Source organism: Typopeltis vanoorti, chromosome 12, assembly GCF_054136105.1.
Source record: "Typopeltis vanoorti isolate ZY-2024b chromosome 12, IOZ_Tvanoo_1.0, whole genome shotgun sequence".
NCBI lineage: Eukaryota > Metazoa > Arthropoda > Arachnida > Uropygi > Thelyphonidae > Typopeltis > Typopeltis vanoorti.
In genome coordinates this window covers 41,931,974-41,959,126 of record NC_143560.1, presented here as the reverse complement: position 1 = coordinate 41,959,126, position 27,153 = coordinate 41,931,974, and the positions used below count along the sequence as shown (strand labels likewise).

Sequence of the window (27,153 nt, the reverse complement as noted above, 5' to 3'; positions counted from 1 at the left end):
GGGACTCCACTTACATTTAGAGTGCACTGGGATGGTTATCTTGAGACCACAAATGTTTCAGTTTTAGCCACACTGATCTTCATTCCAGCGTCTGCACAAACAGCTACAAACCTATCCAGGGTCCGCTGGAGGTCATCTGTGGAAGAGCTAAGCAGAACTAGGTCATTTGCAAAAAGCAGACGTCCAATGCTACATTTTCTGATTCTGACACACTCACTGCCTCGACTGTGCCTATCAATCCAGTCCATAAATATTATGAAAAGGAGGGGTGACAGAACACACCCTTGGCGGAGGCCAACGGAGACTGTGAAAGGTTCAGACTTTGTGCTGTTTACCCTGACACAAAACTCTGGGCATTCATACAGGGACTTGATGGCAGCTAATAGTTGACCATCCACTCCATACTCCTGTACTACTTGCCAAAGTTTATCCCGAGGAACCTGGTCATATGCCTTCTCCAAGTCCACAAAACATGTGTAGACATTCTTGGCATATTCCCAAGATTTCTCAAAGACTTGCCTTAAAGTGAAGATTTGGTCAGTTGTGCTTCTACCAGGACGAAAGCCACATTGTTTTTCCTGGAACTTTGACTCAACTATGCTCCTGCACCGTCTTTCCAAGCACTTAGCATACACTTTCCCAGGTAGGCTGAGCAGAGAGAGATGCCACGATAGTTACTGCAATCCTTCTGGTCTCCCTTCTTAAAGACTGGTATTATTATGCCTGTCTGCCATTGCTTTGGTGCTCGCCCAGATATCCAAGCAGCCTGACACACTCGAGTCAGCCAGAGAACACTGTCTCGATTTAAGGCTTTTAGCATTTCGGGCCGAATTTCATCATCGCCAGCAGCCTTGCCCGATTTTAGCGATTTTATTGCTAAATGGACCTCTTCTGCTGTGAGACTAGTCATTGCCCCGATCTGCACCTCTTGGATGTCCACAACTGCTGGGCCACCCGGGTTAAGAAAGCTCTCAAAGTATTCCCTCCATCTGTGGAGGATATCCTTCTCGGTTGTTAAAAGTGCACCATCAGAGGCCTTAATTGCCCTTGCTGTGCACGATTTCCTCCCTCGAAGGCAGCGGATGGTCTGCCAGAATACTTTGTTTTCATTTGCATAGGATGAGTCTAATTTTTCTCCAAAGATTAGACTCATCTTCAAACAACTTGAATTTGAAGTTATATGAAAAAAATCTTTGGAGAAAGATTTTTTCATATAACTTCAAATTTCTGCTGAAATGGCTGATGGAGAACATTTAGCAGAAACATGTTATCTAGAATTCGAGAAATGAAATAATGAATCAATTCAAGAACTTGAAAGCTTAATAAAGAACTGAATTAAGAACCCTAAACAACGTTGAAAATCTAATTAATAATCTGAAAGAGCTTTCCCAAATCTATATCACAAATCACATGTGAAGTGAGAAGGAAAAACAAATATATTTAAAATTAAAGTTAAATTTTTCTATATTTTTATGTGCTGACAAAATGTGAAAGCTAAATGATACAAAAAATGCTACTATATATATATATATATATATATATATAAGAACAGAATTTCAAGCATTTATTTAAGGAAAAAGTAGGGAATGAAATTCCTACCTTTCAACCCAGTCTTTGTAATTGGGAATATCTTTGGCATATAAAAGTTTGCTGCTAGGAGAATCTTTACCTAGTCTGTGGTCCGAAGTGGAACATGCATCCATAAATGTTTGTGCCACAACTGATAGGCAGGAATCGACAATGTTAGATTTATGAATATCAAACACAAAATTAGGATTTTTGATCAGGTTTACCCAGAATCGGAGTGGCAGGCTAAAACGAAGACAAAAAAGAAAAAAAAAAAAGCATTTATTCTAAATGATATTTTATAACTAAGAATGAATATCACATAGAATATACTCTTTAATGGTGTAAAGATTTCTAAATCCTTCTGATATCTTCATATTCTGTGAAATTCCAGCTTTCAATATTGAAAGCTAGAATTTCAGATAAATTTACATATTAATGTTACGCATATATTATGAAAAGAAATTGAAGTTTTTAAATTATTTATTATGTGACTGATTGTAAAAGTACATTACTTTCTAAAAAAAAGTCATTACATTATCAAATGTAAATATACTGTAGAACAGTGAAGCAAATAATGTTGACTGAGTAAAAATTTTTAGATGATAGCCAAGAATATATTCATAAATTTCTCTTAAGACAGCAATTACCAAGAACGTACTTTGTTAAAAATTTGTATGGTAGAATTCAAAGCAATATGCCACGTATATTCTAATAATATTACTAAAAGTACATTCATTCTTAGAAATAATTCTGCTTGAACAACTCCACTTGATGAATTTACAATTCATGTACCTATATAATACATATTGTATGCAACCCTATGCCACTCCCACTATTCAACATTTATGAGAAAGACAAGATGCAAATGCACCAGTTACTAATTAGTAGTAGTTGTAATAACATTAATATGAACATGCAGTAACGTGCGTTTTCCATTTGCCCATTATCAAAGCACAGTATACCTCGGTTATATGAATGAATTTATATTTTCTTAAAATTATTATTATTATTTTTTACATCAAAGACAACACCAAATGAAGAAAATATATCACTATCATAAAGAATGGGAACAATTTTTTTTTATGATAAAAGACTTGACAAATATTGTGAAAAAGAGTGTTTATTTCAAAAGGTTATTTGGCTTCTTATGCTTCATAACGGGAGCTGAACTATAGCAATTAAATTGAGCAGAGGAAATAGCAAGAGATTTTGGGGTAACTGTGGATAGAGATTTAAAGTTCCAGGGACATATTGCAAAAGTTGTGAAGGCATCTCAAAGAACTGGCAATGTTGAAGAGAAAGAACATTGACCAAGAGAGATAAAAGTGTACTGGTCCCATTGTATAAAGCTTTGATCAGATCCACATCTGGATTTCTGTACTCAGATCTGGTCACCGGGATTTGAAGGGGATGAAGTAACCTTGGAGAGGGTGCAGAGATGGATAATAAAAATGATATCAGGACTGTACAATGTTGATTATGAGGATAGACTGAGGGCATGCAAACTGCAGAGTTTGATGGATAGAAGTAAAGGGGGATATGATCAAGACATTTAAGCCGTTGAATTGTTATCATCATATTAACACAGAGGAGATTTTTCATATGATAGAATGAAGAAAAGGAACAAGGATAAGGAGAAGTTGCAAAAGAAGGTGGTGAGTAAAAGGGTAAGAAGTATGTATTTTGTATGAAGAGTGGTATGAGTATGGAATGCATTGCCTGAGAGGGTAGTGAATGTGAAGACTGTGGATGAGTTTGAGTGGTATGATAGACTTTGTGATGACCTCTCACAAAAAGTCCTGTGATCAATGGAGATCAGGGTTATTTGTGCAGATGAGACTAAAATTAGTTGAGACAATCTCAACAACAACAACAAAAAAAAAAAACTAGTTTTTTTGGCTCCTTCCCTGTGAAAATAGTTTACAAATGATTATTTCCATTTGTTGGTTCTAATCTAATAACATCACACAAATTGTTTTTGATTTTACTACTTTCTGTATTTCATAATGTAGAGGTCAATGTAAAAGAACTGTCACAAGCAGGGTAGCTTAGTCAGTGTGAAAAGCTTACATACTGGAAATGTATTATTGCTGTTATTAAAAATAGTAAGCTGAAAGTACTCAATCATCTAAACTTATACTTTATATACAACATATATTCTTTGTCTCAGAAGTGTCATCAGTCTGAGTTTACTTCCCATGGTTTAAGCTACAAAACACAGTAAGCTCAAATGTAAACAAACAAAATTGGCTTCAGAATTACTGTATCAGCTTTCTGCTACATCATTTTCATGTGATGTTATGACTTTTTTTTTTTTTTTTTTTTTTAGCAGGTATTCCCATCCACATAAGTGATGTCATGCAGTGGAAATGGAGGAGGAAAGACTAATGTGAAGAATGTAGGAAGTATATGAGGAATTAAATAAATCTGAGTTAATTAACATGGAATGTGACACATCATGTTTCAGCGAGTTAACAACAGTAGCCTTGATATGATTATTTAACAAGTCTTGCAGTGAAGCAAGTTCCAAAGAAAAGGAGAAGAGGTACAAATTGTTCCACTTCACAGAAGAGGTGAATAAGACAGGCTTCAAATTATATTGCTCCAGACACACAGCTTCAAAATCTGTGTGTGTCTGAGGTTGTGATTAAGGTGCTGGAAAGGTTAGTGAACATTAAGATGGTTAAAAATGATTTGTTAAAGGGAAATCATATTTTTACAATTACAACAAACTGACAAATGCATTCGATAAGGGAGATGCACATACAGTACAGATTTGACTCTCACTATAGCACACACCATAAGAAACCTGTTCACTATAACAGACTGCTGAAAAGTTCTGAAATCCTCATAGGCACAATGCCAAGCTGAAAGAAATTCATTATAGCAAAGCATTCCAGTGGTCCCTATGAGAATGAAATACTGAAAGTTGACTGTGTGTGTGTGTGTGTGTGTGTGTGTGTGCGCGCGTGTAGGGGTGCAGGCATTTAGGGAGACTTGTTTTCTGGGCAAGTGAGTATTAGGGCAGGGAAACTAGAATCGCACAGCAGATGGAATGTAGCAGGGATGGCCTCATGGAGATAGTGGCTTGAGAAATCAGAGGGTGTACACTATATTATTGAGCCAGTTGAAGTATGAGGGGGAACAATAATGGCTATAAGAATACTACCAATCTACTGGTTTTTCTGTATGCAAATGCCAGGAGCATTAGAACTAAAGGAATCACTTGTGGTAGTGATTAACTAAGTCTCTCCAAATCCAAAGGAGGAGGATGTTCTAACAGGGATAGAAATTGAAAGGTATAGCATATTATAGCAGGATAGGTGGATAAACGTTGTAACGGGGGGTGTTACTCATGATAAGAGATGAATTGTGCCCTCAGGATGGAGAATCATAGTGGAGTAACACTAATGGCTTTGAAAGTGTATAGTTTGAGATAAATGCTGCTACAGATCAGGGAATATAACTGGTGATGAGCAGGAAATGTTTAGACCAATTAGTTGGTAAGTGCAAAGCAAGTGATCATTATGGTGGCAAACTATAGTGATATAAACTGGGCCAAGGAGATAGCATGCAATAAGGGAACTGAATTTTTGAATTTCTTGAGGGACAACTGTCTTAGGCAGCATGTGATGGATGGAACATGAAGATCAAGAGTTTTATACTGTCTCCCGAATGGTGAGAGTGACCATGTAGTCCTGACTTGGAGATGAATAAGCATGTAGAGGTATCAAAACAAAAAATTATGTGGAATTATAAGGCAGGCAGGCAACAGATAAAAGAATTTGAAAAAAGAGGTCAATTAACATGGGAGATATGTAAGAAAAAGTTGTTGACAGCAATGGCAGATTGCATATCTCAAGTGAAGAAGATAAAGCAATTTGGAGTCAAATTGCTTTATCTTCTTCACTTGAAAAGAAGAAAGGTTGAGGCTAGGAAAGTGACTAGTATTGTGAGGAGAGAAAAATTAGAATATGAGAGGAGACTGGCAATGCAATCTAAGGAGAATTCCAAGGAGTTTTTTTTTTTTTTTTTGGTATGTGGCAAGTAACAGGAAAAATGATAGTGGACATATCACCTTCTGGATGGAGATGGGAATTGGGTGACCAAAGCAGATGACATAGTTGAATTATTTAATGATCACTTTATTAGGGTGCTTCATGCTGGTAAAGCAAGCTATATTACTAGAAGGATAATGAGTGACAAAGTGTTAGAAGTGAAGAAAGATTATGTATTTTGAATACTGAATATGCTAAATGTTAATAAGGCAGGGAGCCTAGATAGAATTTCACCATGTGTTGTATGAGAATGTGCCATGAACTGACTATGCTATTAGGTTGGCTGTTTAATGAAAGTCTTGCAAAGGGACAGGTTCCTGGAGAGTGGAAGGAGGGTAAGATAGTACCACTGCATAAGGGTGGCAGTAAAATGGAGGTGTCAAACTATAGGTCTGTTTATTTTTTCTGTAATTGTTACAATTTTGGAGAAATTGGCGAGATCGTATACAAAATTGGGTAGATGAGGACAATATTATTTATACAGTCTAGCATGGATCTGTTAAAGGGTGCCCTTGTTTTAGTAATCATGTAACCTTTTACAATAGAAAAACAAGAGCAATGGATGAAGATAAGGCATACTAACCCCCCCCCCCTTCTCAAAAGCAATTGACAGGGTGCCACATAAATTGAGTTTTAAGTTGCAACAAATGGGTTTGGATATCAGGTTAATGGATTGGTGACCAACTCTTGGATAGATATCAGAGAGTTGTATATGGAGGAATGGTATCAGGGAGCAGAGAGATTACAAGCAGAGTTCCACAGGGTTCAGTACTGGGATTCAGTACATTGCTGTTCAATCTTTATGTCAATGATATTTTCACAGGACTATAGGTATATGTTCAATTGTTTGCAGATGATGTTAAGCTTGGGAGGGTTATTAGTAATACTGCTGCTGCTGTTTTGACTCTTCAGTAGGCTGGAAAGATGGACAAACAAATGGGGATTTCAGTTTAATGCAAGTAAATGTAAGGTTTTAAAATTTGGGTTCCACAGATGGGACACTTCATACTCACTTGGTGGGGGTTATACTGGAAGAAGCAAAAGGATCTTGGGGTGACTGTGGATAGAGATTTGAAGTTCTGAGGACATACTGCAAAGGTTGTGAAGACATCTCAGAGAATTGCTGCAATGTTGAAGAGAACATTGACCATGAGAGATAAGTGTGCTGGTCCCATTATATAAAGCTTTGATCAGACTACATCTGGATTTCTGTGCTCAGATCTGGTCACTGGAATTTGAAGGGGATGAAGTAACCTTGGAGAGGGTGCAGAGATGAATAACAAAAATGATATCAGCATTGATTATGAGGATAGACTGAGAGCATGCAGACAGCAGAGTGAGTCTGGTGGGCAAAAGGGGAGGGGGGAATATGATCAAGACATTTAAACTATTTAAGGGTTATTATTGTGCTAATACTGAAGAGATTTTTCATATGGTAGAATGAGGTGAAGGAGCAAGGACAATGGGCCATCCCTGGAAGTTACAATAGGGAGTGGTGAGTAAAAGAGCAAGAAGTAAGTTTTTTTTTTTTTTCATGCAGAGTGGTAGCAGCATGGAATGCATTGCCTGAGAGGGTGGCAAACATGCAGACAGTGGATGAGTTTAAGGATTGGTATGATAGACTTTCTGTTGACCTCCCACGATGAGTCTTGTGACCATGGAGGTTAATAATAATATATAGCATATTAAAGGCATTTAATAGGCTATAACAGAATAAGTCAGTAATTTAATTGGAACAGATGGGGTTAGATAATAGATTAGTGACTATCTCTTTATAGGAGAGCAGTATCCCATACGCTGGTATGGGATACTGCTCTCCTATAAAGTCACTTTCTATTCTTCAGGGAGATCTGTTTTGAGGCTAGTACAGTTGAATACATTTATGCCAGGCATGGACAAATTGTCATGTTATGTGTCTATGCAGTAGGATGCAAGTAATTGTGCGTTTGCCTTGCATATTTGTGGGGGGGGGGGTCAGGATAATTTGTATTGTGCACTTGTTATCAAAACAAAAGCTATGTAGAGAGGAAACCATCCATTATTTTCAGGACCATTATAATTAGTCCAATAATTAAGATTACTTCTAGAAGCAGTCCTTTTCTTGTGAAAAATGGGATTCATTTTTCATTCACTTCAGAATAAACTGGACTTTTATTAACTAATGTATAGCGAATGCCCATGCCCCAATATTACATAGATGTAAACAGAACAAAGTGTTATTGTAGACATAAGTATAGTACAATTTCCTAACAGCCTACACCAAAATAATGAACAAGGGAAAATTATTCTTGGATTTAACAATCTTACATCCTATTCTTTTATCCAAAGAAAGAAAGAAAGAAGAAAGGGCTTCCTTTAGTTTTCCCAAGTTTATTTCCAAGAAAAGTCTAGCCAATCTTTTACCCCTTTTTTTAGAATTCACCTAGGGTAAAAAAGGAAAATATGACATCAGGATGTAAACAAATATTCATTACAAAACTGTTGAAGTGACAGACTATTTGATACAAGAATGTGTGTGAAATGTCATATTACAAATGATAAAAGTTTAATAGAGTGAAATGGCACTAGGAAAAGATTAAAAGTAGTATTTAATGTTTCCAATATTTCATCTCAGTTACAATCGTCAGGGAGTACAAAATGAAATTTGTAACAGTGTGTTACAAGTCTCATTTTGTGCTCCCTGACACACACACACAGAGCACAAAACTGAAACATGCAGATGAAAGACTAGTCCTAACGAGGTGGGGAGCCCTCTATGGATACCTCACACAGGCAGATACATTCACAAACATTTCATCCCCCCCCCTCCTCTCAACAATATGGTGTCACGAAAACACTTACCCATAGAGTTTATACATTTGTTCCAATGAGACCTCTCTCGCAACATAATCATATACACCACACTTTTCTATCTAATGGCTACAGTTCACACAATATCAAAAAAATAATAAATGATTTCCCCAATCCATGACCTTTCAGAAAGATTTTAGTAATGCTAATATGTCGAGGCACATCAGAAAAAATATCCAGAATCTTAAAGAAATACAATCTTTGCACCACTTTCAAGCCCCCACTTAAAACTAGCTATCCATATTCACTCCACTAAAGACAAATTCCCTCCCCTCTCATTTCCAGTACATAGAATTCCTTGTTTCTGCAAGTTGGCTTACTATGGATAGAGAGGAAAATTAGCTACCATCCAAATGGAAGAACATAAAAAATACATCTGCAGTCATGACTATGATCAATCTAGCCTTGCAAACCATGCTTTGGATACAGCTCACAGAATCAATTGGAAAAAGATCATCATGCTCCATCAGAGTAAATTTAGAAGAGAAAGATGACTTTTAGAATCTGCTGCTGCTCTTAAAAAATCAGCCTAATTTAAATAAATACAATTTCATAAAACTTCCCAAAATATGTGAAACACTAATACTTTGTTGTGTCGGAAAAAGAGCTGACTCACGATTTGTAAGCCATCTTGTTTCCGACCCAACAAACAGTGACGATTAGACCTAAGGATAAGGACATGCTCATGCCTCTAGAGAAAGGGCTAAGAGAGTATTGTATATATGTTCACACAAAAGTATATCAAACCGACTGAGATTGTTAATATTAAATAAACTTAAGAAATCTGTATTTAGAATTGATAATGTCTGTGTAAGATGAGCAAAGGGAAATTGTGTCTCAGGACTGAAATTGTTATTATAAAATGTGCATAAGAGATCTATGTATTAAAACCATGTCAAAACAGTTCGAAGTTGCGGTGACCAATTGGCCGTGGCTAAGAGTATGACGTAGTCACTGAGAGAGGGCGCTCGCATTTGTAATATAAGGCACGCCGCGAGACTCAAACGCTCTCTCGTTTTCTATTCCTGTGTTCCTGTCCAATCCTGGATAGCTATGGAAGCTTGTCGCCGGTGCCCAGCAACAATCTCCCGGTTGCTGCTGTACTGAGTCAAATAAAGCCACCAAAGGAATGAAGTCAGAATTCCAGTAAAGAGCCGTTGGCAAGCTGCCAACGTGAAGTCAGCGAAGGGCAACCTTCGAAGATAGTGGAAGTAAGTCGCTGATGCCACAGAAACACGTGGTGAGAAAATATGGAAGTCTTGCATATCAAAAGTGAAAGCGTGGAGGGAAGTCATGGAAACCCCATGAAAAGAACAAGATGGTAATGTAAAATTTTTCATACTCATTATAGAATTGTAATTGTAAAAGGAATAGGAACCAAGGATTTAAGGAGCTCCACATATTAACTTACTCATAGTGCCTAAAAGACTACTTGGACTGATCTGTCTGTGTCAAATAAGCTGGTACCACTCTAAGCTTGTGCTGAGAAAGGAACCTAACCTTCGAACTGTTTATCAGGAAGAAGCTATATGATATAATGTTAGATATTAGCCTGAATTTTAATTAAGTTGTGGGGGATAGAGCTTGAGCACGAATTAGAATATTTTTCCATGTTAAAATACAAGACAGAATGCGTCTGACATACTTTGTATAAAGTTTGTATATAATTGTGCTTAGAGAGTAAGCACTGAGTAACTCTGTATGGAATAATAGAGTCTGAACACAATAATATAACAGATATATAGGATTATTTCATTTTAACATAAGAATTGAAATTTTGGATATCTTAACCTAAAGAGGGGAGGGGGGGGGTTCAGACTCTCTAGCAATGAAATTATTACTTAAAGTGTATCTATGCAAGTGTTTATAATAAATGTACTTCTTTATATCAAAGTTCATGAGTCTGTTGTCTCTGAGATTGACTTACCACTTATAAAACTTTCGGACCTGTATGAGTGAAGGGGGGAAGCAATTTACGTAAGAAAGAAAAGGGGGGGGGCCACGACTGCACATCACGTGATCCCTTTGTTGCTTAGCGTTATATATTTGAGTATCAGAATTTAGTTGCCGGCTGGCGCAGTCATTCTAAACAAAATATAAATTTGTCGGCAATGAAATAACTGATATGCATGAGAGATAAATAATACATACGGAATAATATATCATAAGAATAAAAGTAAAAGTGACGAGGCGGCGACGTAACAACTTCGAGATCCCAGTTTACATCCTAGGCCACCAACAGGTGTCTAGGATGTAAACAACAGGACTCTAGTTTTTCATCCATGTGCTGCCTTTATGTGTGTGTGTGTGTGTGTTACAAGTCCCATTTTGTACTCTTGATGATGTCTCTGTAACTGAGAAGAAATATTGGAAGCATTAAATATCACTTTTAATCGTTTCCTAGTGCTGTTTCACTCCAATAAACTTTAGAGTTTTTCCCCAGCATTTAAGCCTTAATACATGGATCAAGTCATATTACAGAGTTTGAACTTTCTTTGGAAAATGAAATAGTCAATATTTTATAAAAAAATAACTATCACTATGGTGTTTTGCAGATCACACATGCTCCATCACAGTAAACAGTAAATTTAGAAGAGAAAGATGGTAATTTTAGATTTAAATTAAATAGATAGTAAATTTAGAAGAGAAAGATGGTATGTTATAATCATAAAACTGTAATCTCACTAGATAAAAATATACTTTACCAAGAACAGAAACCAATTTTTACAATGCATAATATTTCAGAAGCAAATACTCAGATTATTATTTTTACTTGAAATAAGATATTACTTCTGTGATTTTCTATGCCATTCAGAAAGCTCACAAATAGCACTTTTGCACAAAGCTTCTACCAAAAAATTTGCAACCGGAATTTCATAAGATATTGAAGAATTTGTAAAAATGAAAGGATGTGATATATGATCAAGTGAGCTCCTGCCTCATATGCAAACTTGCAATATACAGCCTGACAAACATTAACTTGTATTAATTATATGGAAAGTGGAATGCATTGCCTGAGAGTGCATCAGGTGGGACCTCCCATGATCAGTCTTGAATTCCAGAGATTGAAAGATAATTATAACTGTTTTTAGTGTTGTAAAGGAAGCTAAAACTGTTGAAGGTCATTAATCCTAATTTGCTTGGATAATTAGGCAACTATCAAAAAAAGGCATCTTATCATCAAAAGGATTATTTATTCTAATAAACAATGTTTTATACCCTATGAATGTTTGTAGGTAGTAAGTTTAAATTTTCTTATATGAGAAAGATAAAAAAAGTAGACCAAGCATATAGTTCAAATCATAATTATGCATATGGTAGTATTTGTGCTTATGATTAATTTTATTAAAACAATCACTCATGTGAGCATTCATTTAAGCTAGATTTAAGTAACAATTAGATTTACCCCCCCCCCCAACCAGCCAGGATGCTATAGACATCCAGCTAAATCTGGACATGATTCTGTAACACCTATTGAATAACATGGATAAGAAGTGCAATTTGGGCTCACTATTTCATACACATCAGCCGGTAGGGAGGTTAATTCTTTTACCATGAATTTTTAAACAGAAACACATTAAGAATTTTTATTATTTATACTACCTGTTTGATTTCCATGTATGTACCACTTCAGGATCTGTAATACCATGCTGGAGAGCCTGGTCATCTAAAAAATCAAACATGTATTTGATAGCCAAAGGTAAGGCACTACCTCTGCTAGCAGTTGAGAAAATAGTCTCAAACAAATCATCTACAAATCGCTGGAGTGTGCCCTGTGGAAGGGAGACAAAATATGTTTAATTTCTTATGAACCATAATTCAGATGTACAATGTAAAACAGACCATCTATATTTCAACAATGTTATGTTGATATTTATTGCAAATTATTAACAATACATATTATAACTAATAACTTAGCTGATTGCACAGGTCAAAGTCCACCCTACTTCCTTTATGCATTAGGCCCAATGACCAGTTTACAAAAAACCTTAACAAACCTGAAGTCCTATAGTGACAGGATCCTATTTCCATATTCTCTCATCTCTACCAATAGGGCATTCACTGCTGTTCTGTAGGTAGAAAAACCTGAGTCTCCAGGAGGAAAAGCCCTGCCACCTCTGTATATGACAAGATAGCTCATCTTCATTAAGGAAAAAAGTTAGACTATTATGTCTGAATAATTACTAAGATAAAAATGATTTAATTTTGATCCTCACATTAATGTAATTCTCTGAAACACATGCATGCGCGAGCACACACAGGAACAAGCTTTTCTTCATCTCACAATGCTAAAACCAATGACTTTAGACCAACTTTTGGTGTTCCCACTATAATTAAAAAATTATAATTTTTCAATTACATTAATAGCTAATCTGCTGATATTAAACAGGATTAATTATCGAGTCCTATAATTTTTAAGTTGTTTGGTGACCAGTTTGAAGTTCCACTACCTTAATTACTTAAGGTAGTGGAACTTCATTATTGGCCAGTTCTGGTTTGGAAATGCTGATTTGTTGATGGGGGGAGGGGGGGGAACCTCAGCTGTTGAGGTTTATATTATGGACTTGAAGATTTTTCTGCTGGTTGGCTCACCTGATATATCATAGTCCCACATTTAATTGTCAACCTCGTCAATGTAAAAGTTGTTCATGCTATGGTAACTACCAATGTTGAAGACAATATGTCAACTACTTATATATTACTGCTATTCATCAGTCTATGAAGGAAAAAACTCAAACATGTTATTAGTGATGAATGACCATTTATCATTATAATTTACTGATTTACTATTTATTGATTAATGATATATGATCATTTCCACACTTATTTTAGTTTTAACATGTCTTTAGTCTCATTTGTTTATAAGATCAAAGAAGAAATGCACTTTTTTTCACAGAAGTAGTTCAAGAAAAATAATTTATGTGATATAAACAAATGTTGAGGCATTTCAAATCATCCCAATACATCTTCATACAAAACATAAAACTTTCATTAGGTCTGTGTGTGTGTGCACACACACACACAGAATCAATATAAGAAAGTCATATTTTGGGAAAATATAAAAAAAATCAGTCATAATTCTTGTTTTAATATCCATTATTAAAGGTTCATATTTCACATATTCCATCACTGGGTGCAAAATAAGCCAGTTAGTACTATCAGTAATTGGTTATTTCTATTTTATATTACAATAAAAATAAATTAAATGAAACATGTTATCGTGCCACAAACACTTAGTTGCTCTGCATTTTACCTAAGCTTTTTAAATATTTTTATGATGCCTGTGTACCTTTCCTCTTATTATTCTCATAACTCCATAGAATCAAAGACTCATGGTGGGAAGTCCCCCCCCCCCACCATCATACACAGAGCTCATCATACCATGTCTTAAATACAGGGTGTCCACCTTGGACCCTCTAGTTTCAAAGAACAGTAAAAAATCAAAATGTGGAAATATGTAAGTTTTGGTTGTTCGAACATTCCAGAGTCTCTACAAGTTTCATCCAGAATTTTTTTTTTTTTTTACAAAAACTTGGTGATTTCGACACCATGATCCATACACTTAAGTAGTAGTAACATATTGAAACCAGGTACACACCTTGTACATTCACATTCTCTGCAAAGACCACAGTCTCAGGCAATGTATTCCCATTATGACCACTCTCCATGCAAAATAAAAAACACCCTAACCTGCTTCTCACTCCTTTGCTCATACCCTCCTTATATATACATCTTCCAGGAATGACCTCTTCCCATTTCTTACTATTCTATGAAAAATCTCTTCAATGTTAATCTGATAAGAACCCCTTACCAACTTATGTCTCTATCATATCACCCCTCCTGTCCACTCTGTAAATTGCATCTTCCTAATCTATTCCACATTCCAGAGACAATCTTAGTCAATCACATCTGGAACCTTCCCAATACATCTTAATCTTTTTGAAAACCAAGTGACTAAAGTTGTGCACAATAGTCCATATGTGGCCTAATTCAGGCTTTGCATAAACCAGAGTCTCCTTACTTCCACAAGTGGACTCCAAATCAATGAAAGAATTCATTGTGTCCTCTAAATTTTAGATACTTATCCACCATCACATCCAGATTTCTTATTTCTTCTGTCTCCTTCATATCTCCAACCAAGTGGAGATATTCTCTACATCCCATATTTGTTTTCCAAATTTTTTAAAAACCTTATGATTTACAACACTGAACTGGCAAATCCACTCAAATGCCCATTCACTCAGTCTATTCAAGTCCTCTTGTAAAGTCACAACACACTGGCTGCACTTCTCTTAGTTCTTCCCAACTTTGCATCATCTGCAAACAATTGAATATCCCCCCAAATTTTTTTTTATCTTAGCAACAGCAAAACAACCAAAACTTAATACCACTCCATATGATAGGAAAGCTATTCGGAACTTGAGGAAGAACAAAGAAATAATAATAACTAAAGTGGACAAGGGGAATGCCACTGTCATCCTAAACTGAAAAGACTATTTCAAGAAGATAAACGACTTACTATCAGCTAGTTCCACATACAAAATCCTCAACAAAGATCCTACCATGAAGAACCATAATAAGACAAACTTCCTGATCCGTAACATGAATACTTGGCCTGAAGAACTAAAAAGAAAGCTTAAATCCTCACATCCCATTACTCCTAGACTGTATGGAGCACCTAAAGTGCATAAGGAAGAAGTGCCACTTCATCCGATTGTAGGTCCTCCCTCACTTACCTATTGGCTAAGCACCTGGCTAACTTACTAAATGGAAAAATCAGACAAACAGAGTCCTACATTAAAAATTCTCAACAATTTGTTGACAAACTTAAAAACGTGAAGATAACACAAACAGACATAATGGCCAGTCTAGACGTAGTATCCTTATTCACGAATGTACCAGTAGAAGAAGTCATGAACATTATCAAAGATCTCTTTCCTGCTGATATTACAAAGATGTTCAAGCACTGCCTACAATCAAATTTCTTCAAAGTTAACAAAAAAGTATACCAACAATTAGAAGGCCTAGCCATGGGCAGCCCTCTGTCACCACCATGTGCAGATCTTTTCATGGTGAAATTTGAAAATGAAATCTTCACCAACATTACTCCTAAACCTTCAATTCAATATGGTAGAGATATGTGGATGATATCTTCATCATATGGCAGGACAACAACATGGAAAACCTACATATGTTTGTCAATAGAATCAACTCACTCCACAATAAAATCAAATTTACTCTAGAAGTAGAAAACAATGAACAACTACACTTCTTGGACATACTAGTTAAAAGACAAGATAACAATTTCAAACTGTCCATTTACAAAAAACCTACTAACACTGGACGATATCTATATTACTCTTCAAACCATCATAGGACACATAAACAGAGCACCATCCACATGTTGAGACATCGAGCCAGAAATTTTATCTCCGACGATGAAGTTCAGACAGAACTGTCCCAGATTGCTATAACACTATCGCAAAATGGTTATCCTCGAAACATCATCAAAAAAAAATTTCTATACAAAGATAACCTACAAGAAAGAACAGTCTCCCAGTAAATTTCAACAGCAGTCATCCCCTTTATGGGTTTCAATTTCCACTAAAATTGCGAGATTGTTAAAAGCTCATAACATCAGGGTTGTATTTAAACCAACTACTAGCATCAGACAAGTTATATGATCTCCTAAGGACAGTGTTCCATTTTATAAAAATCCAGGTGTGTATAATATTCCATGCACGTGCGGTCTTTCCTACATTGGACAAACTTCGAGAAGCCTGGAAATAAGACAGAAAGAATATGTTGGCGATATAAATCACAACAGAATAATCACCCCCCGGTTTAGCACATCACTTTACAACTTCGAACCACACTATAGACTGGGATAACAACTCTATGCCCTTCGTAGTTGACGATTAGACATCGATTATTCAAAGAAGCGGCAGTAGTGCTACGTACAGGCAGCAACCTAAACAGAAATCAAGGGGCCATACTGAACGATACTTGGAAAAATCTAATTAATTCCCTCAGTTCACCAGAACTACAGTACATGAATAATCATATGCATTTGCATGTAACGCATGTTCATGATACTTAGTGGAAAGTCACAATTCATACAGACATGTCACGCAAACATGTTACCTTAGCTACCTAAGGGGTACTAACGTTTTTTGTATTCTTAAAGCTTTTTTGCATTTATCAATTTTTTTGTACTATGCGAGCCTTGAAAAAGCTAGTCAGTTACTAGCGAAACGGTACGCAATATTGTACAAACATACATACGAATTAAAAATCTATGGTCAGTTTATCTATGTCTTATATTTTTTAGCATTTCATGACCAAAAACATGTATAATTTGAATATCCCCAATTCAAACATTTCCCAATATCATCAATGTACAGTATAAAGAGCAATGGCCCTAAAACATATCCTTGAGGCACACACTAGTGACTTTCCTCTTCTGGGATATTACTCTTCCATACACAGCTTACTGGAAACTAACAAATAGAAAATATTCAAATCCAATGCACTAATCTAATATTCAACCTTATCTGTTATAGACTATCAACTTATTATGTGCCACTCTATCAAAAGCCTTTGTAAAATCTAAGTACACTAACTGTATATCCATCTCTCTTGTCCAATGCACCTGTCACCTTATTGTAATAAGAAAACATATTCCTAAAACATGATCTTCTTTTAGTAAATCCATGCTTCCCCTCAAACAGAATACCACTATTGTCAAACCAATTCTGGATCCTGATTCTCACTAACAGTTCTAACATTTTAACTACAGTACCTGATCTCCTTATGAAGTGGTATGATCTTCCTTCTTCCTATTCATTTGAAACTTGACCCAAAGTATCATATTAAACAAGTATGATAAGGCAGTAGATGTCAACTCCCTGACACATTCCTTCAAAACACTTACTGATATATCATCAACTCCCACAGCCATTATCAACATCAAGTTTGCTCGATTACCCATATACCTCTTGTTCACTTACAATCAGTCTCTCCTCTCCTTCCACTGCTCTCAGACTCTACATGATATCATTCACAAGGATGAAATAACTTTATGAATTACTCGTTTAATATCTCAACTATATCCACTACATCAATTATCCTTTTGCCATTTTCTTCAATCAGTGTCATCCTTCCATAATCCCCATTTTTTGCCTACTGGCTACATATTGAATGAACTTCTTAAGTGTGTTTTTTTTCTTTCTTCAATTAGCTAAGTGCTGCTCATATTGCACCTTTGCTACCCTTACTAATTGAATCGCCTTCTTTGTATTCCTCATGGAACTAATTATTACGACTCATCCTATGTTGCTTCAATAATGCATTCGTCTTCTGTATGTTTAATCTCTGCATTCACTCATTTGACACCTACCCTATTTAACCTTCTGACCCTCAGAATGCATTCTCACAGAAGTCCTCAACAGTTAATGACTTCATGGTGGTCACTTTCTCTCTCCAACCATATGGAGATTTCACACACCTCATTTATAATGATATCCTTTGATGAGATGATCAAATTCAAGACCCTCAATCCTCATGTACCCTCTACTACATACTGTCCGAGTTAGCTGTCTCTCAAAAACTCAAATTCATTTTCTCTACTTCCAGATGCTATCTAGTCATCCCAATCTATATTGCTGTAATTAAAATCACCTGTAATGATCATCCTTTTCCTATTTGTTTGGCTAATTTTCTTATACATTTCATGGTCACTACCTTCTACATTATCAGGTCTATAGTAACATCTGACTAAGCATTTCATTGTATTCATCTCTACCTAACACAATATCACCCCTAAACCACTGTCACCATTCCCGTTTTATTGCCATTACTTCTTTTCTATCAACAGCACTACACTTTTTTTTTTCTTTTTTTTTAAATCTTCATCAAGAATATCACTATTCCATCTCTATTCTTGTCAGGGTGTCATCTCCAATATTAATTATATTGCATTATGACAAAATCACTCAATGAACAAAACAGTTGCACAAAACTAAACAGCTTGTAAGAACCTGCATGTCCCAATAGGCACAATGGTAAAAAATACAGAATATTAATGACAAAACGTACCACAGAATTGGAATTACATAAATAAAAATTAGGTAAAATCAGGTGTACTGTACATTATCTCCACTGTCATTCATCATCTATATTATTATTATTATGGGCAGCTCCAAGGAGTCCTTAGACTCATCGAGGGAGGCCCAACATCATGTCAAGAACAACTATTCAACATTCACACAGTATCTATCATACTTCACCTTGAACTCATTTACAGTCATGGCACCCACAACAGACTCTGGCAGCTTATTCCACTCATTTACCACTCTCCAAGTAAAAAACCTAGCTCTAACACCCTTGCTAACCACACTCTTACCAAGCGTCCATGAATGGTCCCTAATCCTCCCACTACCAGTCCTATTCTCAAAAATATCTTCTGAATTAATCTTATAGAAACCCTTCAGTAATTTGAATGTCTCAATCATATCACCCCTTTTCCACCTATCAACCAATTTCTGCAGCCCACAAATCTTCAACCTGTTCTCATAAGGTTCATTCCATAGTCCTGCTATTATCTTGGTCAATCGTCTCTGGATCCTCTCCACTCCTCCCCATTGAAAAGAAACCCTGGCGCCCATATCTGGGCACAGTAGTCTAGATGGTGTCTTATCAAGGCTCGATCCAGAGGAAAAATAACCTGTTTGTCTCTGCTCGTTAAAGTGTTTTTCAGCAACCGAGTGATTTGATGAGCTGATTTTGTCACTTTTGCAATGTCCCTTAAACTTCAACTCCCTATCCACCAACACTCCCAAATACCTGGCCTCGTCAATCTCCTGGAGTACAGTTCCACCAATGTGATATACTGCTGCTAATCTTTTCACCCCAAAATGCATAATCTTACACTTTGCCACATTAAATTGACATCCATTCTCCTTAGCCCAGTCCTCCAAACTATCCAAATCATCCTGCAAAATTTTGACATCCTATGCACTCACTATTGCTCTACCCAACTTTGCATCGTCAGCAAACAAATGAACAGTTCCTCTCAGATCCTTTCCTATATTGTTAATGAACAAATTAAATAGTAGTGGTCCAAGAACAGAACCCTGCGGCACACCACTGGTCACAGGCCATCTTTTGGACTCTACTCCAGAAGGAACCACTCTCTGATATCTCTCCATCAACCACCCTCCTATCCATCTCACCAACCCTATATCCATTCTCATATGCTGCAGTTTACTGATTAGAATTCCATGTGGTATCCTATCAAAGGCTATAGCAAGGTCCAGTAGAATCACTGTAAACCTGTTATGCTTATCGAGTTCAGCTGTCACTGTGTTAACGTGAGCAAGTTATTGAGGTATGATTTACCCTTCACAAAACCATGCTGTCGCCCATACAGTATCCCATTTTCATCTATCCAATCTTGTATTTTCCTCTTGACTATTTTCTCCAAGACCTTGACAACAATCTTTAGCCGCTTCTCGTATGACATGAGCTGGTATACCATCCATTCCCGCAGATGAATTGACATTCAGATTTTGTAATAGACTATTCACCTCCACTTCATTCACTACAATTCCCATATAAGCTGTTGGTTCTTCCATTTCTGCAATGTCACCACCTGATGATATACTCTTGCAAAGTGTTCACTCGGTAATTCTACTATATCAACTGATTCGGTTACCATGGATATGGATAACATTATGAAGGAAAGTTATTAAATCTGATATCAAAATTTGCAATGTTAATCTCAGCTCTTTATTTTATGCAGATGTTACACTCCTAAATAAATCCAGCACAAGTCTGCAAGATTCCCTGACTAAATTGAATAACTGCTGTAATAAATTTAGTATGAAAATCAGCAATAAAAAGACAAAGACAATGAAAATTGACAGAAACATTGAAAACTGTATTCTGAATGGTGAACCTATAGAACAAAGTAAAACATTTCAGCTATTTAGCCACAAATTTTAGGAAAGATGGCAAATTCAATGCAGAAATAGACAACAGACTTAGTCAAGATGTATGGTAGGAAGTCAGCTGAATAAATTTATAGGAAATAAGAAAGAAATTAATCAAAACACTAAATTAGCTATATTGAACAAGACATTGTTCAAACCAATCAAAACATAAATTAGCTGTATATGACAGTGTTCAAACCATTTTTAACTTATGGATCTAAGAGATGGGTAAGAAATTAACACTTGTTCAAAGACTAGAGACTTCTGATATAAGAGTTCTGAGAAAGATTAGTGGAGTGAACAGATTGTATAAATGGCAGTATCACATTAAAAATGAGGATATTAGGAAAGAACTTGCTATTGTTAGCATTCAGGAATGTGTTAGTAGAACTAATTTCAAGTGGTATGATTACTTAAACGGAATGGAAAAGGAAAGATTAGCAAAACAAGTGTTCTTTGACAGGTTGGCAGGAAAAAAAAAAAAAGCCAAAGAAAGACCAAGATGTAGATGGATTGATACAGTAAAAAAGTGCCTTAAAAAACAAATATAAGAACTGATAATATTGTAATCTTGACAGATAGATTAATTTGGAGGAAAATTGTTGATCAGAAGTTTGGTGTAACTTTTTCAATTTTCATCGAATTCCTGATATGTACCATCATATACAAGAAAATTCTTAGAAAACCAGCAAAATATAAATAATTCTAGTTGACAGGCTTATATGCTGGTTATACATGATAACTAGTAATTAAGGAATTGACAGCGTACACTAGAAATATAAATTAAATAAACTTTAATATATACTTTCCGATATTTCGGCAAACGTCACGTTGCCATCTTCTTGGGAACTTATTACAAAGACAAGTGCACACAAGTACTACATAACAGCAAATGAGAACAGAAGCTAGGAAGCTAACGTTTTCCTAAAGTCCTGATGGTGCCCCTGGCGGGCTATATTGGTAGTTCTTGGCCTTTGGGCTGAAGTTCTTCTGATAAATGTTTCCCAAATTTGGGGCAGTCTCATGCATCCAAATTTGTTGAGGTTTGGCATGTTCCTAAGGGCTGAACTTTGAACTTGCTGTGGTGTATTACTGTGGCTTTCTTCCATCTTATTCCGTGGCGAGTATCCAGAGCGTGGTCTGCAAGCCCAGAGTGGCTGTACTTGTGAAATCGGATGTAATCCTTGTGTTCTGAGATTCTGATATTTGCTGTCCTGCCTGTTTGGCCAAAGTAGGACATCACTCCCCCCCCCCCTCACAACAATATGGAGTTAAGACACTATTCAACAGGGCAAAAATAATCTGTTCAAATGATCAAGCCCTAACCACTGAACTGAATCACATCCGTGACACTTTCTCAGCCAATGGCTACCCCCCCCCCCAAAGAATCCAAAAAATACTTAACCCAGTTATCTGCAACCCACCATCCCCTCCCCTTCACAAAAAAGATTACTCTAAATCCATCCCCATTCCCTACATCCGAGGCACCTCGGAAAAAATCAACAAAATTTTAAAAAAACATGACTTGACCACCTGTTACAGACCACATAGAAAATTGGCATCCCTTATCTGCTCCACTAAAGACCAACCACTTCCCCTAGACCTACCTGGTGCATACGAGGTCCTTTGCAGCTGTAAACTGCCCTACTTTGACCAAACAGGCAGGACAGCAAATATCAGAATCTCAGAACACAAGGATTACATCCAATTTCACAAGTACAGCCATTCTGGGCTTGCAGACCACGCTCTGGATACTCGCCACAGAATAAGACGGAAGAAAGCCACAGTAATACACCACAGCAAGTTCAAATATGAAAGACTATTCATGGAATCAGCCTCAACCCTTAGGAACATGCCAAACCTCAACAAATTTGGATGAATGAGACGGCCCTAAATTTGGGAAACATTTATCAGAAGAACTTCAGCCCAAAGGCCAAGAACTACCAATATAGCCCACCAGGGGGCACCATCGGGACTTTAGGAAAACGTTAGCTTCCTAGCTTCTGTTCTCATTTGCTGTTATGTAGTACTTGTGTGCACTTGTCTTTGTAATAAGTTCCCAAGAAGATGGCAACGTGACGTTTGCCGAAATATCGGAAAGTATATATTAAAGTTTATTTAAATTCCTTAATTACTATTTATCATAAAATATAAATAAAACATAGAAATAAACACACAACAAATTGTAGAAGATGATTTGCTGCTATTCACACATATTCCTGTCATGCCTACATGAATCACCAGATCAACATCATTAGTTGACTGGATTAGCCTCTCTGTATAGTTATTTACTGAGCTACCAAATGCATACAGCCACTGTTTACTATTGGTTAATTATCTAACAAATCTCTTTCCTTCTCCTCATAAGTTTTTTTTTTTTTTTTTTAAATTATGTTTGTCATCAATGCGAATATTCATATTATTATTATTCATGACACCTCCAAGGAGTCCGAAGACTCATCGCAGGAGGACACCCGCTATACAACTGTCTCCACCACTACTATCAATCATCTCCATCTACCGCCCACCACCACAACTAGTATATTTTGTCTGTAAATTGCATGTGTTTTGAAATGGTCGATTTGTCTGTATGCGGGATGAAAAACCAGAGTTTCGGGAAGAAAAAACTCTGCTACCTCCGTATGAGATCGACTAACTCACCTTCAATTGAAAAAGTCCGCATAAAGATTACTCCCGTCACGACGAGAATCGAACTTAGGCCTATTCCAATCGAAGGGTGCAATGCACCGTTGTTCTTCCAATTGCACTACGGAGGCACTTAATATCACATGTCATATGCTCCATCCAGCCAGCAACTTATAGGATGGGTGGACAGACACACAACTAGCATATTACAAATATAAATTACTAATAATTCACATGGATCATTAATGATGGCTCACATACTCACCTTTAGTAATTCAAATATACCAACCAAATATAGCATTTATTGTTTTGGAATGTATCCTAAAACAAACACATTCTCTTCCCCTCCCACCAATGCAGATTTGGCTACAAGAACCTGTCATGATGTGTGGTGCATCTGCTAATACACAAACACAAAATTGTGGTGGGAATGGTATTTTATCTTGCCCTGCTAGAAAGTTAAGGTTGTAGAGCAGTGGTAGCTCATCCATAAGGGCTGCATTGAAAGCAGCCCTTATGGACGAGCCACCACTGTTGTAGAGAGAGTTCCAGTTGTCCCAATGTGAACATGTTAAGGCTCAGGTAACTAGGTGGAGGCTTCTTGTAAATATGTATTTATATGATTGGTATGATGTTAGGATAGTATACCTTTCCAATCAGTTCTGTGAAAGGTTCACAGTACAGAATCAGCAAGGTCAAATTTGCCATATTTATTAAATTGATGTGGCATTTATGTTCTTTTCATACTGGTATTAGGCACTGTGTTTAACCTACATAAGGCAAGTTACAAGTGGAGTTGGAGGAATGGAAATAAGATTTTTAATTGTGCATGTGTGTGTGTGGGGGGGGGGGCATTAAGATTAAATTTTGACCTTTTACTGTGTAGATATATTGAGACTGATTTAATGGCACGTGCAAGTTTAAACTCCAATATTGAAATTAAATGAATTTGGCCACTCAATTCAAACAACAATTTAAAAGATTCCTATGTAACTTTGCTGATACATGAGTCAAATAATTTGATCAAGAACAAAATCTTCATTATGGTATATAGAATATAAAATGATGATTTCTGAAAAGTTCTGAGTCATCTCAGTTATTATCTTTGAGGTTAATTTCATATTTTATTATTACGACTACATGGATATCTCCATGGAGTCTGAAGACTCATCAGCAGAGACAAACACTAATGATTACTTATACAATATTTATCATACCTTTTCTTTACTCATTCATTGAGAGTGCCCTGACAGTGAAGGCAATCTGATCCAATCATTCACCACCTTCCAAACAAATTATTTCTCACATCTTTATTAACCACATGCTTATGACTTCCAGGAATGAACTCTAGTTTTCTCCCTACTTATCATGTACTGAAAACATAGCTTCTATCATGTCCACTCTTTTCTACCTGTCAAAATTTGTACCCCACACAACTTCAATCTATCCCCCACAAGAAGGATTCCATAGACCTGTCACCAGCTTGGTCATTCTTCTCTGGATTCTCTCCAGCACTTCTTCATCCTCAAGAAATCCAAGCAACCAAACCTGCACACAGCATTCGAGAAGTAGCTATACCATACTTTTATAAAGAGGATAATAAACCTCTCTATCTCGTCTTGTCAATATATGTTCTTCAATATTCAAAGAAGTTTTAGCTATTTTGCCAACTTTTGCAACATGCCATCTGAATGTCAGCTAAGTTCACCACCCTTAGCCTAGCTTCATCAATTTCCTGCAATCCAGTATCATCAATGGATCATACAGTATGAAATCTTTTAATTTGCCACATTTAATTGAAAACTATTACTCTTCACTAATGCCAATTTATGTAAATCATCCTGCAGATCTCTACATCACCTTTATTAACTATTGCTGCCTCCAATTTTGCATCATCAACAAACAGTAGTGGCCCTCATACAGAGCCTTGAGGCACTCCATTAGTTAACCCTCATTTGCCTAAATTCCACTGCACTATATACTACTCCATGGTGTTTGTCAGTCACCCATCCACCCCTATCAATGACACCAGCTTCACATCCATTCTCATTTGCTTAACTTATGTAAATTTCTCATGTAGTACCAGTATTGTCAAATGTCTGTGCAAAGTCAAACAGTATTGTGGTATAGTCATTTCCCTTATCTAACTAAATTGTCACTATTACAAATAAGGCAGGACCTACCTTTTCCAAAGCTGTGTTTCCCACCATAGAGTATCATTCCTATCCACCCATTCCTGAATTCTACCTTTAACTAATTTCTTCAATATCATAACCACCACCACTCCTCCTCCTGCGATACTAAGTAGTCTGTCATTTTGCTACTTTTGCTTTGGAGGCAAAATACAAAAGACAGTATTTTCAGGACTGGTGCAACTTGTGGTAAAGGTGGTATAAGTTCTGATCACTTGCCTTAGTAACTCATAATGCAAAGCACAGCTCCTTGCGGACATGTATAATGCTAGGCATTAAGGAAAGGGTCATCACTACCCGCTAGCAGTGCATTAATACATAGCATTATACATGTCTGCAAAGAGATGTCCTTTGCATTATGGGATACTAAGGCAAGTGATCAGAACTTATATCACCTTTACCACGAGTTGCCCCAGTCCTGAAAATACTTCAGGTGAAAACTTCGTTTGCTTATACTTGGATAAAGGATTAAACCAAATATATAATCAACTCTTAATATTTCTCTCTGCAAACTAAAACCTCCACTAACATGATGTCTGTACTTGGGAAACATGCTTCCATCACATTCTCTTCAATCTCCTCTTGGTCCTTGGACTCTTTAGAGGTGTGAAGTAATAGTAATAAACCTCTTATCATAGAATCTTCACACAATACCCTCTCTTTACTCCCAGTTTCTTGCTTTTTCATACACTAATTTATTCAAATAATTAATATCAATATTTTGACACTGAGGAATCCAAGTGCCTTCCTCAGGTAAGATATTGGCCATGGTGAGCAAGACAGTACATAAATTATCAATAACTGACTCACTAATAATTCTGATATCTTTAAATTCAACAACTTCACTATGCTGCTTTAAATGTGATGATCATTTAGCTGTTCAAGTTTTATGAAGTGATATCTTCAAAGGACAGCATTTTTGTTCTGCAGCTAGCTTAAAATTTTATATACCATTAAAATTCTATTCCTGTTAAGATATCTACTTTTATGAAAATACTTCTATGGAAAGATACTTTTGCCTTCTTTTAAAAATGAAAGGCATTGCAATAGACCTGCAGTCCAAAATGCATTATTTGACAGCTTCTCCCCCCCCCCCCCCCATCTGCTAGTAGTATTTGATATCTGATAAGAGTGAAAAGAGTTAACAGAAAATTAGGTGAGAAGAAATGCAAGAGAAATTGTTATAAATAAGCATAACATAGCAGGCAGTGACTTTTTGATGCAACTCTCACCCATACAATAAACCTATTATATATTAGAACCATCAGTTGGCTAAGAGTTAAATACTCCAGAAACCCTAAAGACCAAATGCAGAACTTTTTCAAGACTATTATTCAAGGAAAGTTGGAGGTCTTGCACCAGGCAATGAAATTCATCTCCTATCTAAAAAAATTCACAAAACATTCATATCCATAGTGGATGCATGAATAAGAAAGTGACTAGTAAGGAAAGGAACATAGGAGACTAGATTAACCAGTCACACACACCACAGAAATCAAAGGGAGTTCTATAATGAATACTATTATAATCATCATGACTGATGAATATAATAATTCACTAATGGATTTGCCATCATTACTAATGAATAGCGATCGTGACAAAATTATTACTGCAGAAGATGTAGTGGATTTTATATTGGTGAAAGGGCACACCATTTCACCATCAAATTTGGACTTTGTAAGAATGTAAAAAGTTTTAGATATTCTAAATATCAAATTAAATTAAATGCTGTTCAGCTGGAGAAGAGTTATTATTTTGTATCATGTCAAAATATTTTATATCTTTTAGTCTGTGAAAATGATCTAATTTGAACCAAAAATGAACCCAAATGAAAAATTATTGCAA

At 36.3% G+C, this 27,153-nt stretch overlaps 1 protein-coding gene across 6 annotated transcripts in view; it reads right to left on the bottom strand.

Annotated features, from left to right (window-relative positions):
* LOC150100731 (plexin-A2-like) overlaps window positions 1-27,153 on the bottom strand; it is a 992,258-nt gene that overhangs the window by 32,171 nt on the left and 932,934 nt on the right. For all 6 annotated transcript variants that reach the window (XM_090402045.1, XM_090402043.1, XM_090402046.1 and 3 more), the window contains 2 exons: window positions 12,081-12,250; window positions 1,600-1,812 (listed from right to left, as the gene is read on the bottom strand). In XM_090402045.1, coding sequence (XP_090258171.1) covers window positions 1,600-1,812; window positions 12,081-12,250 — 383 coding nt within the window. The remainder of the gene's footprint in view (window positions 1-1,599; window positions 1,813-12,080; window positions 12,251-27,153) is intronic.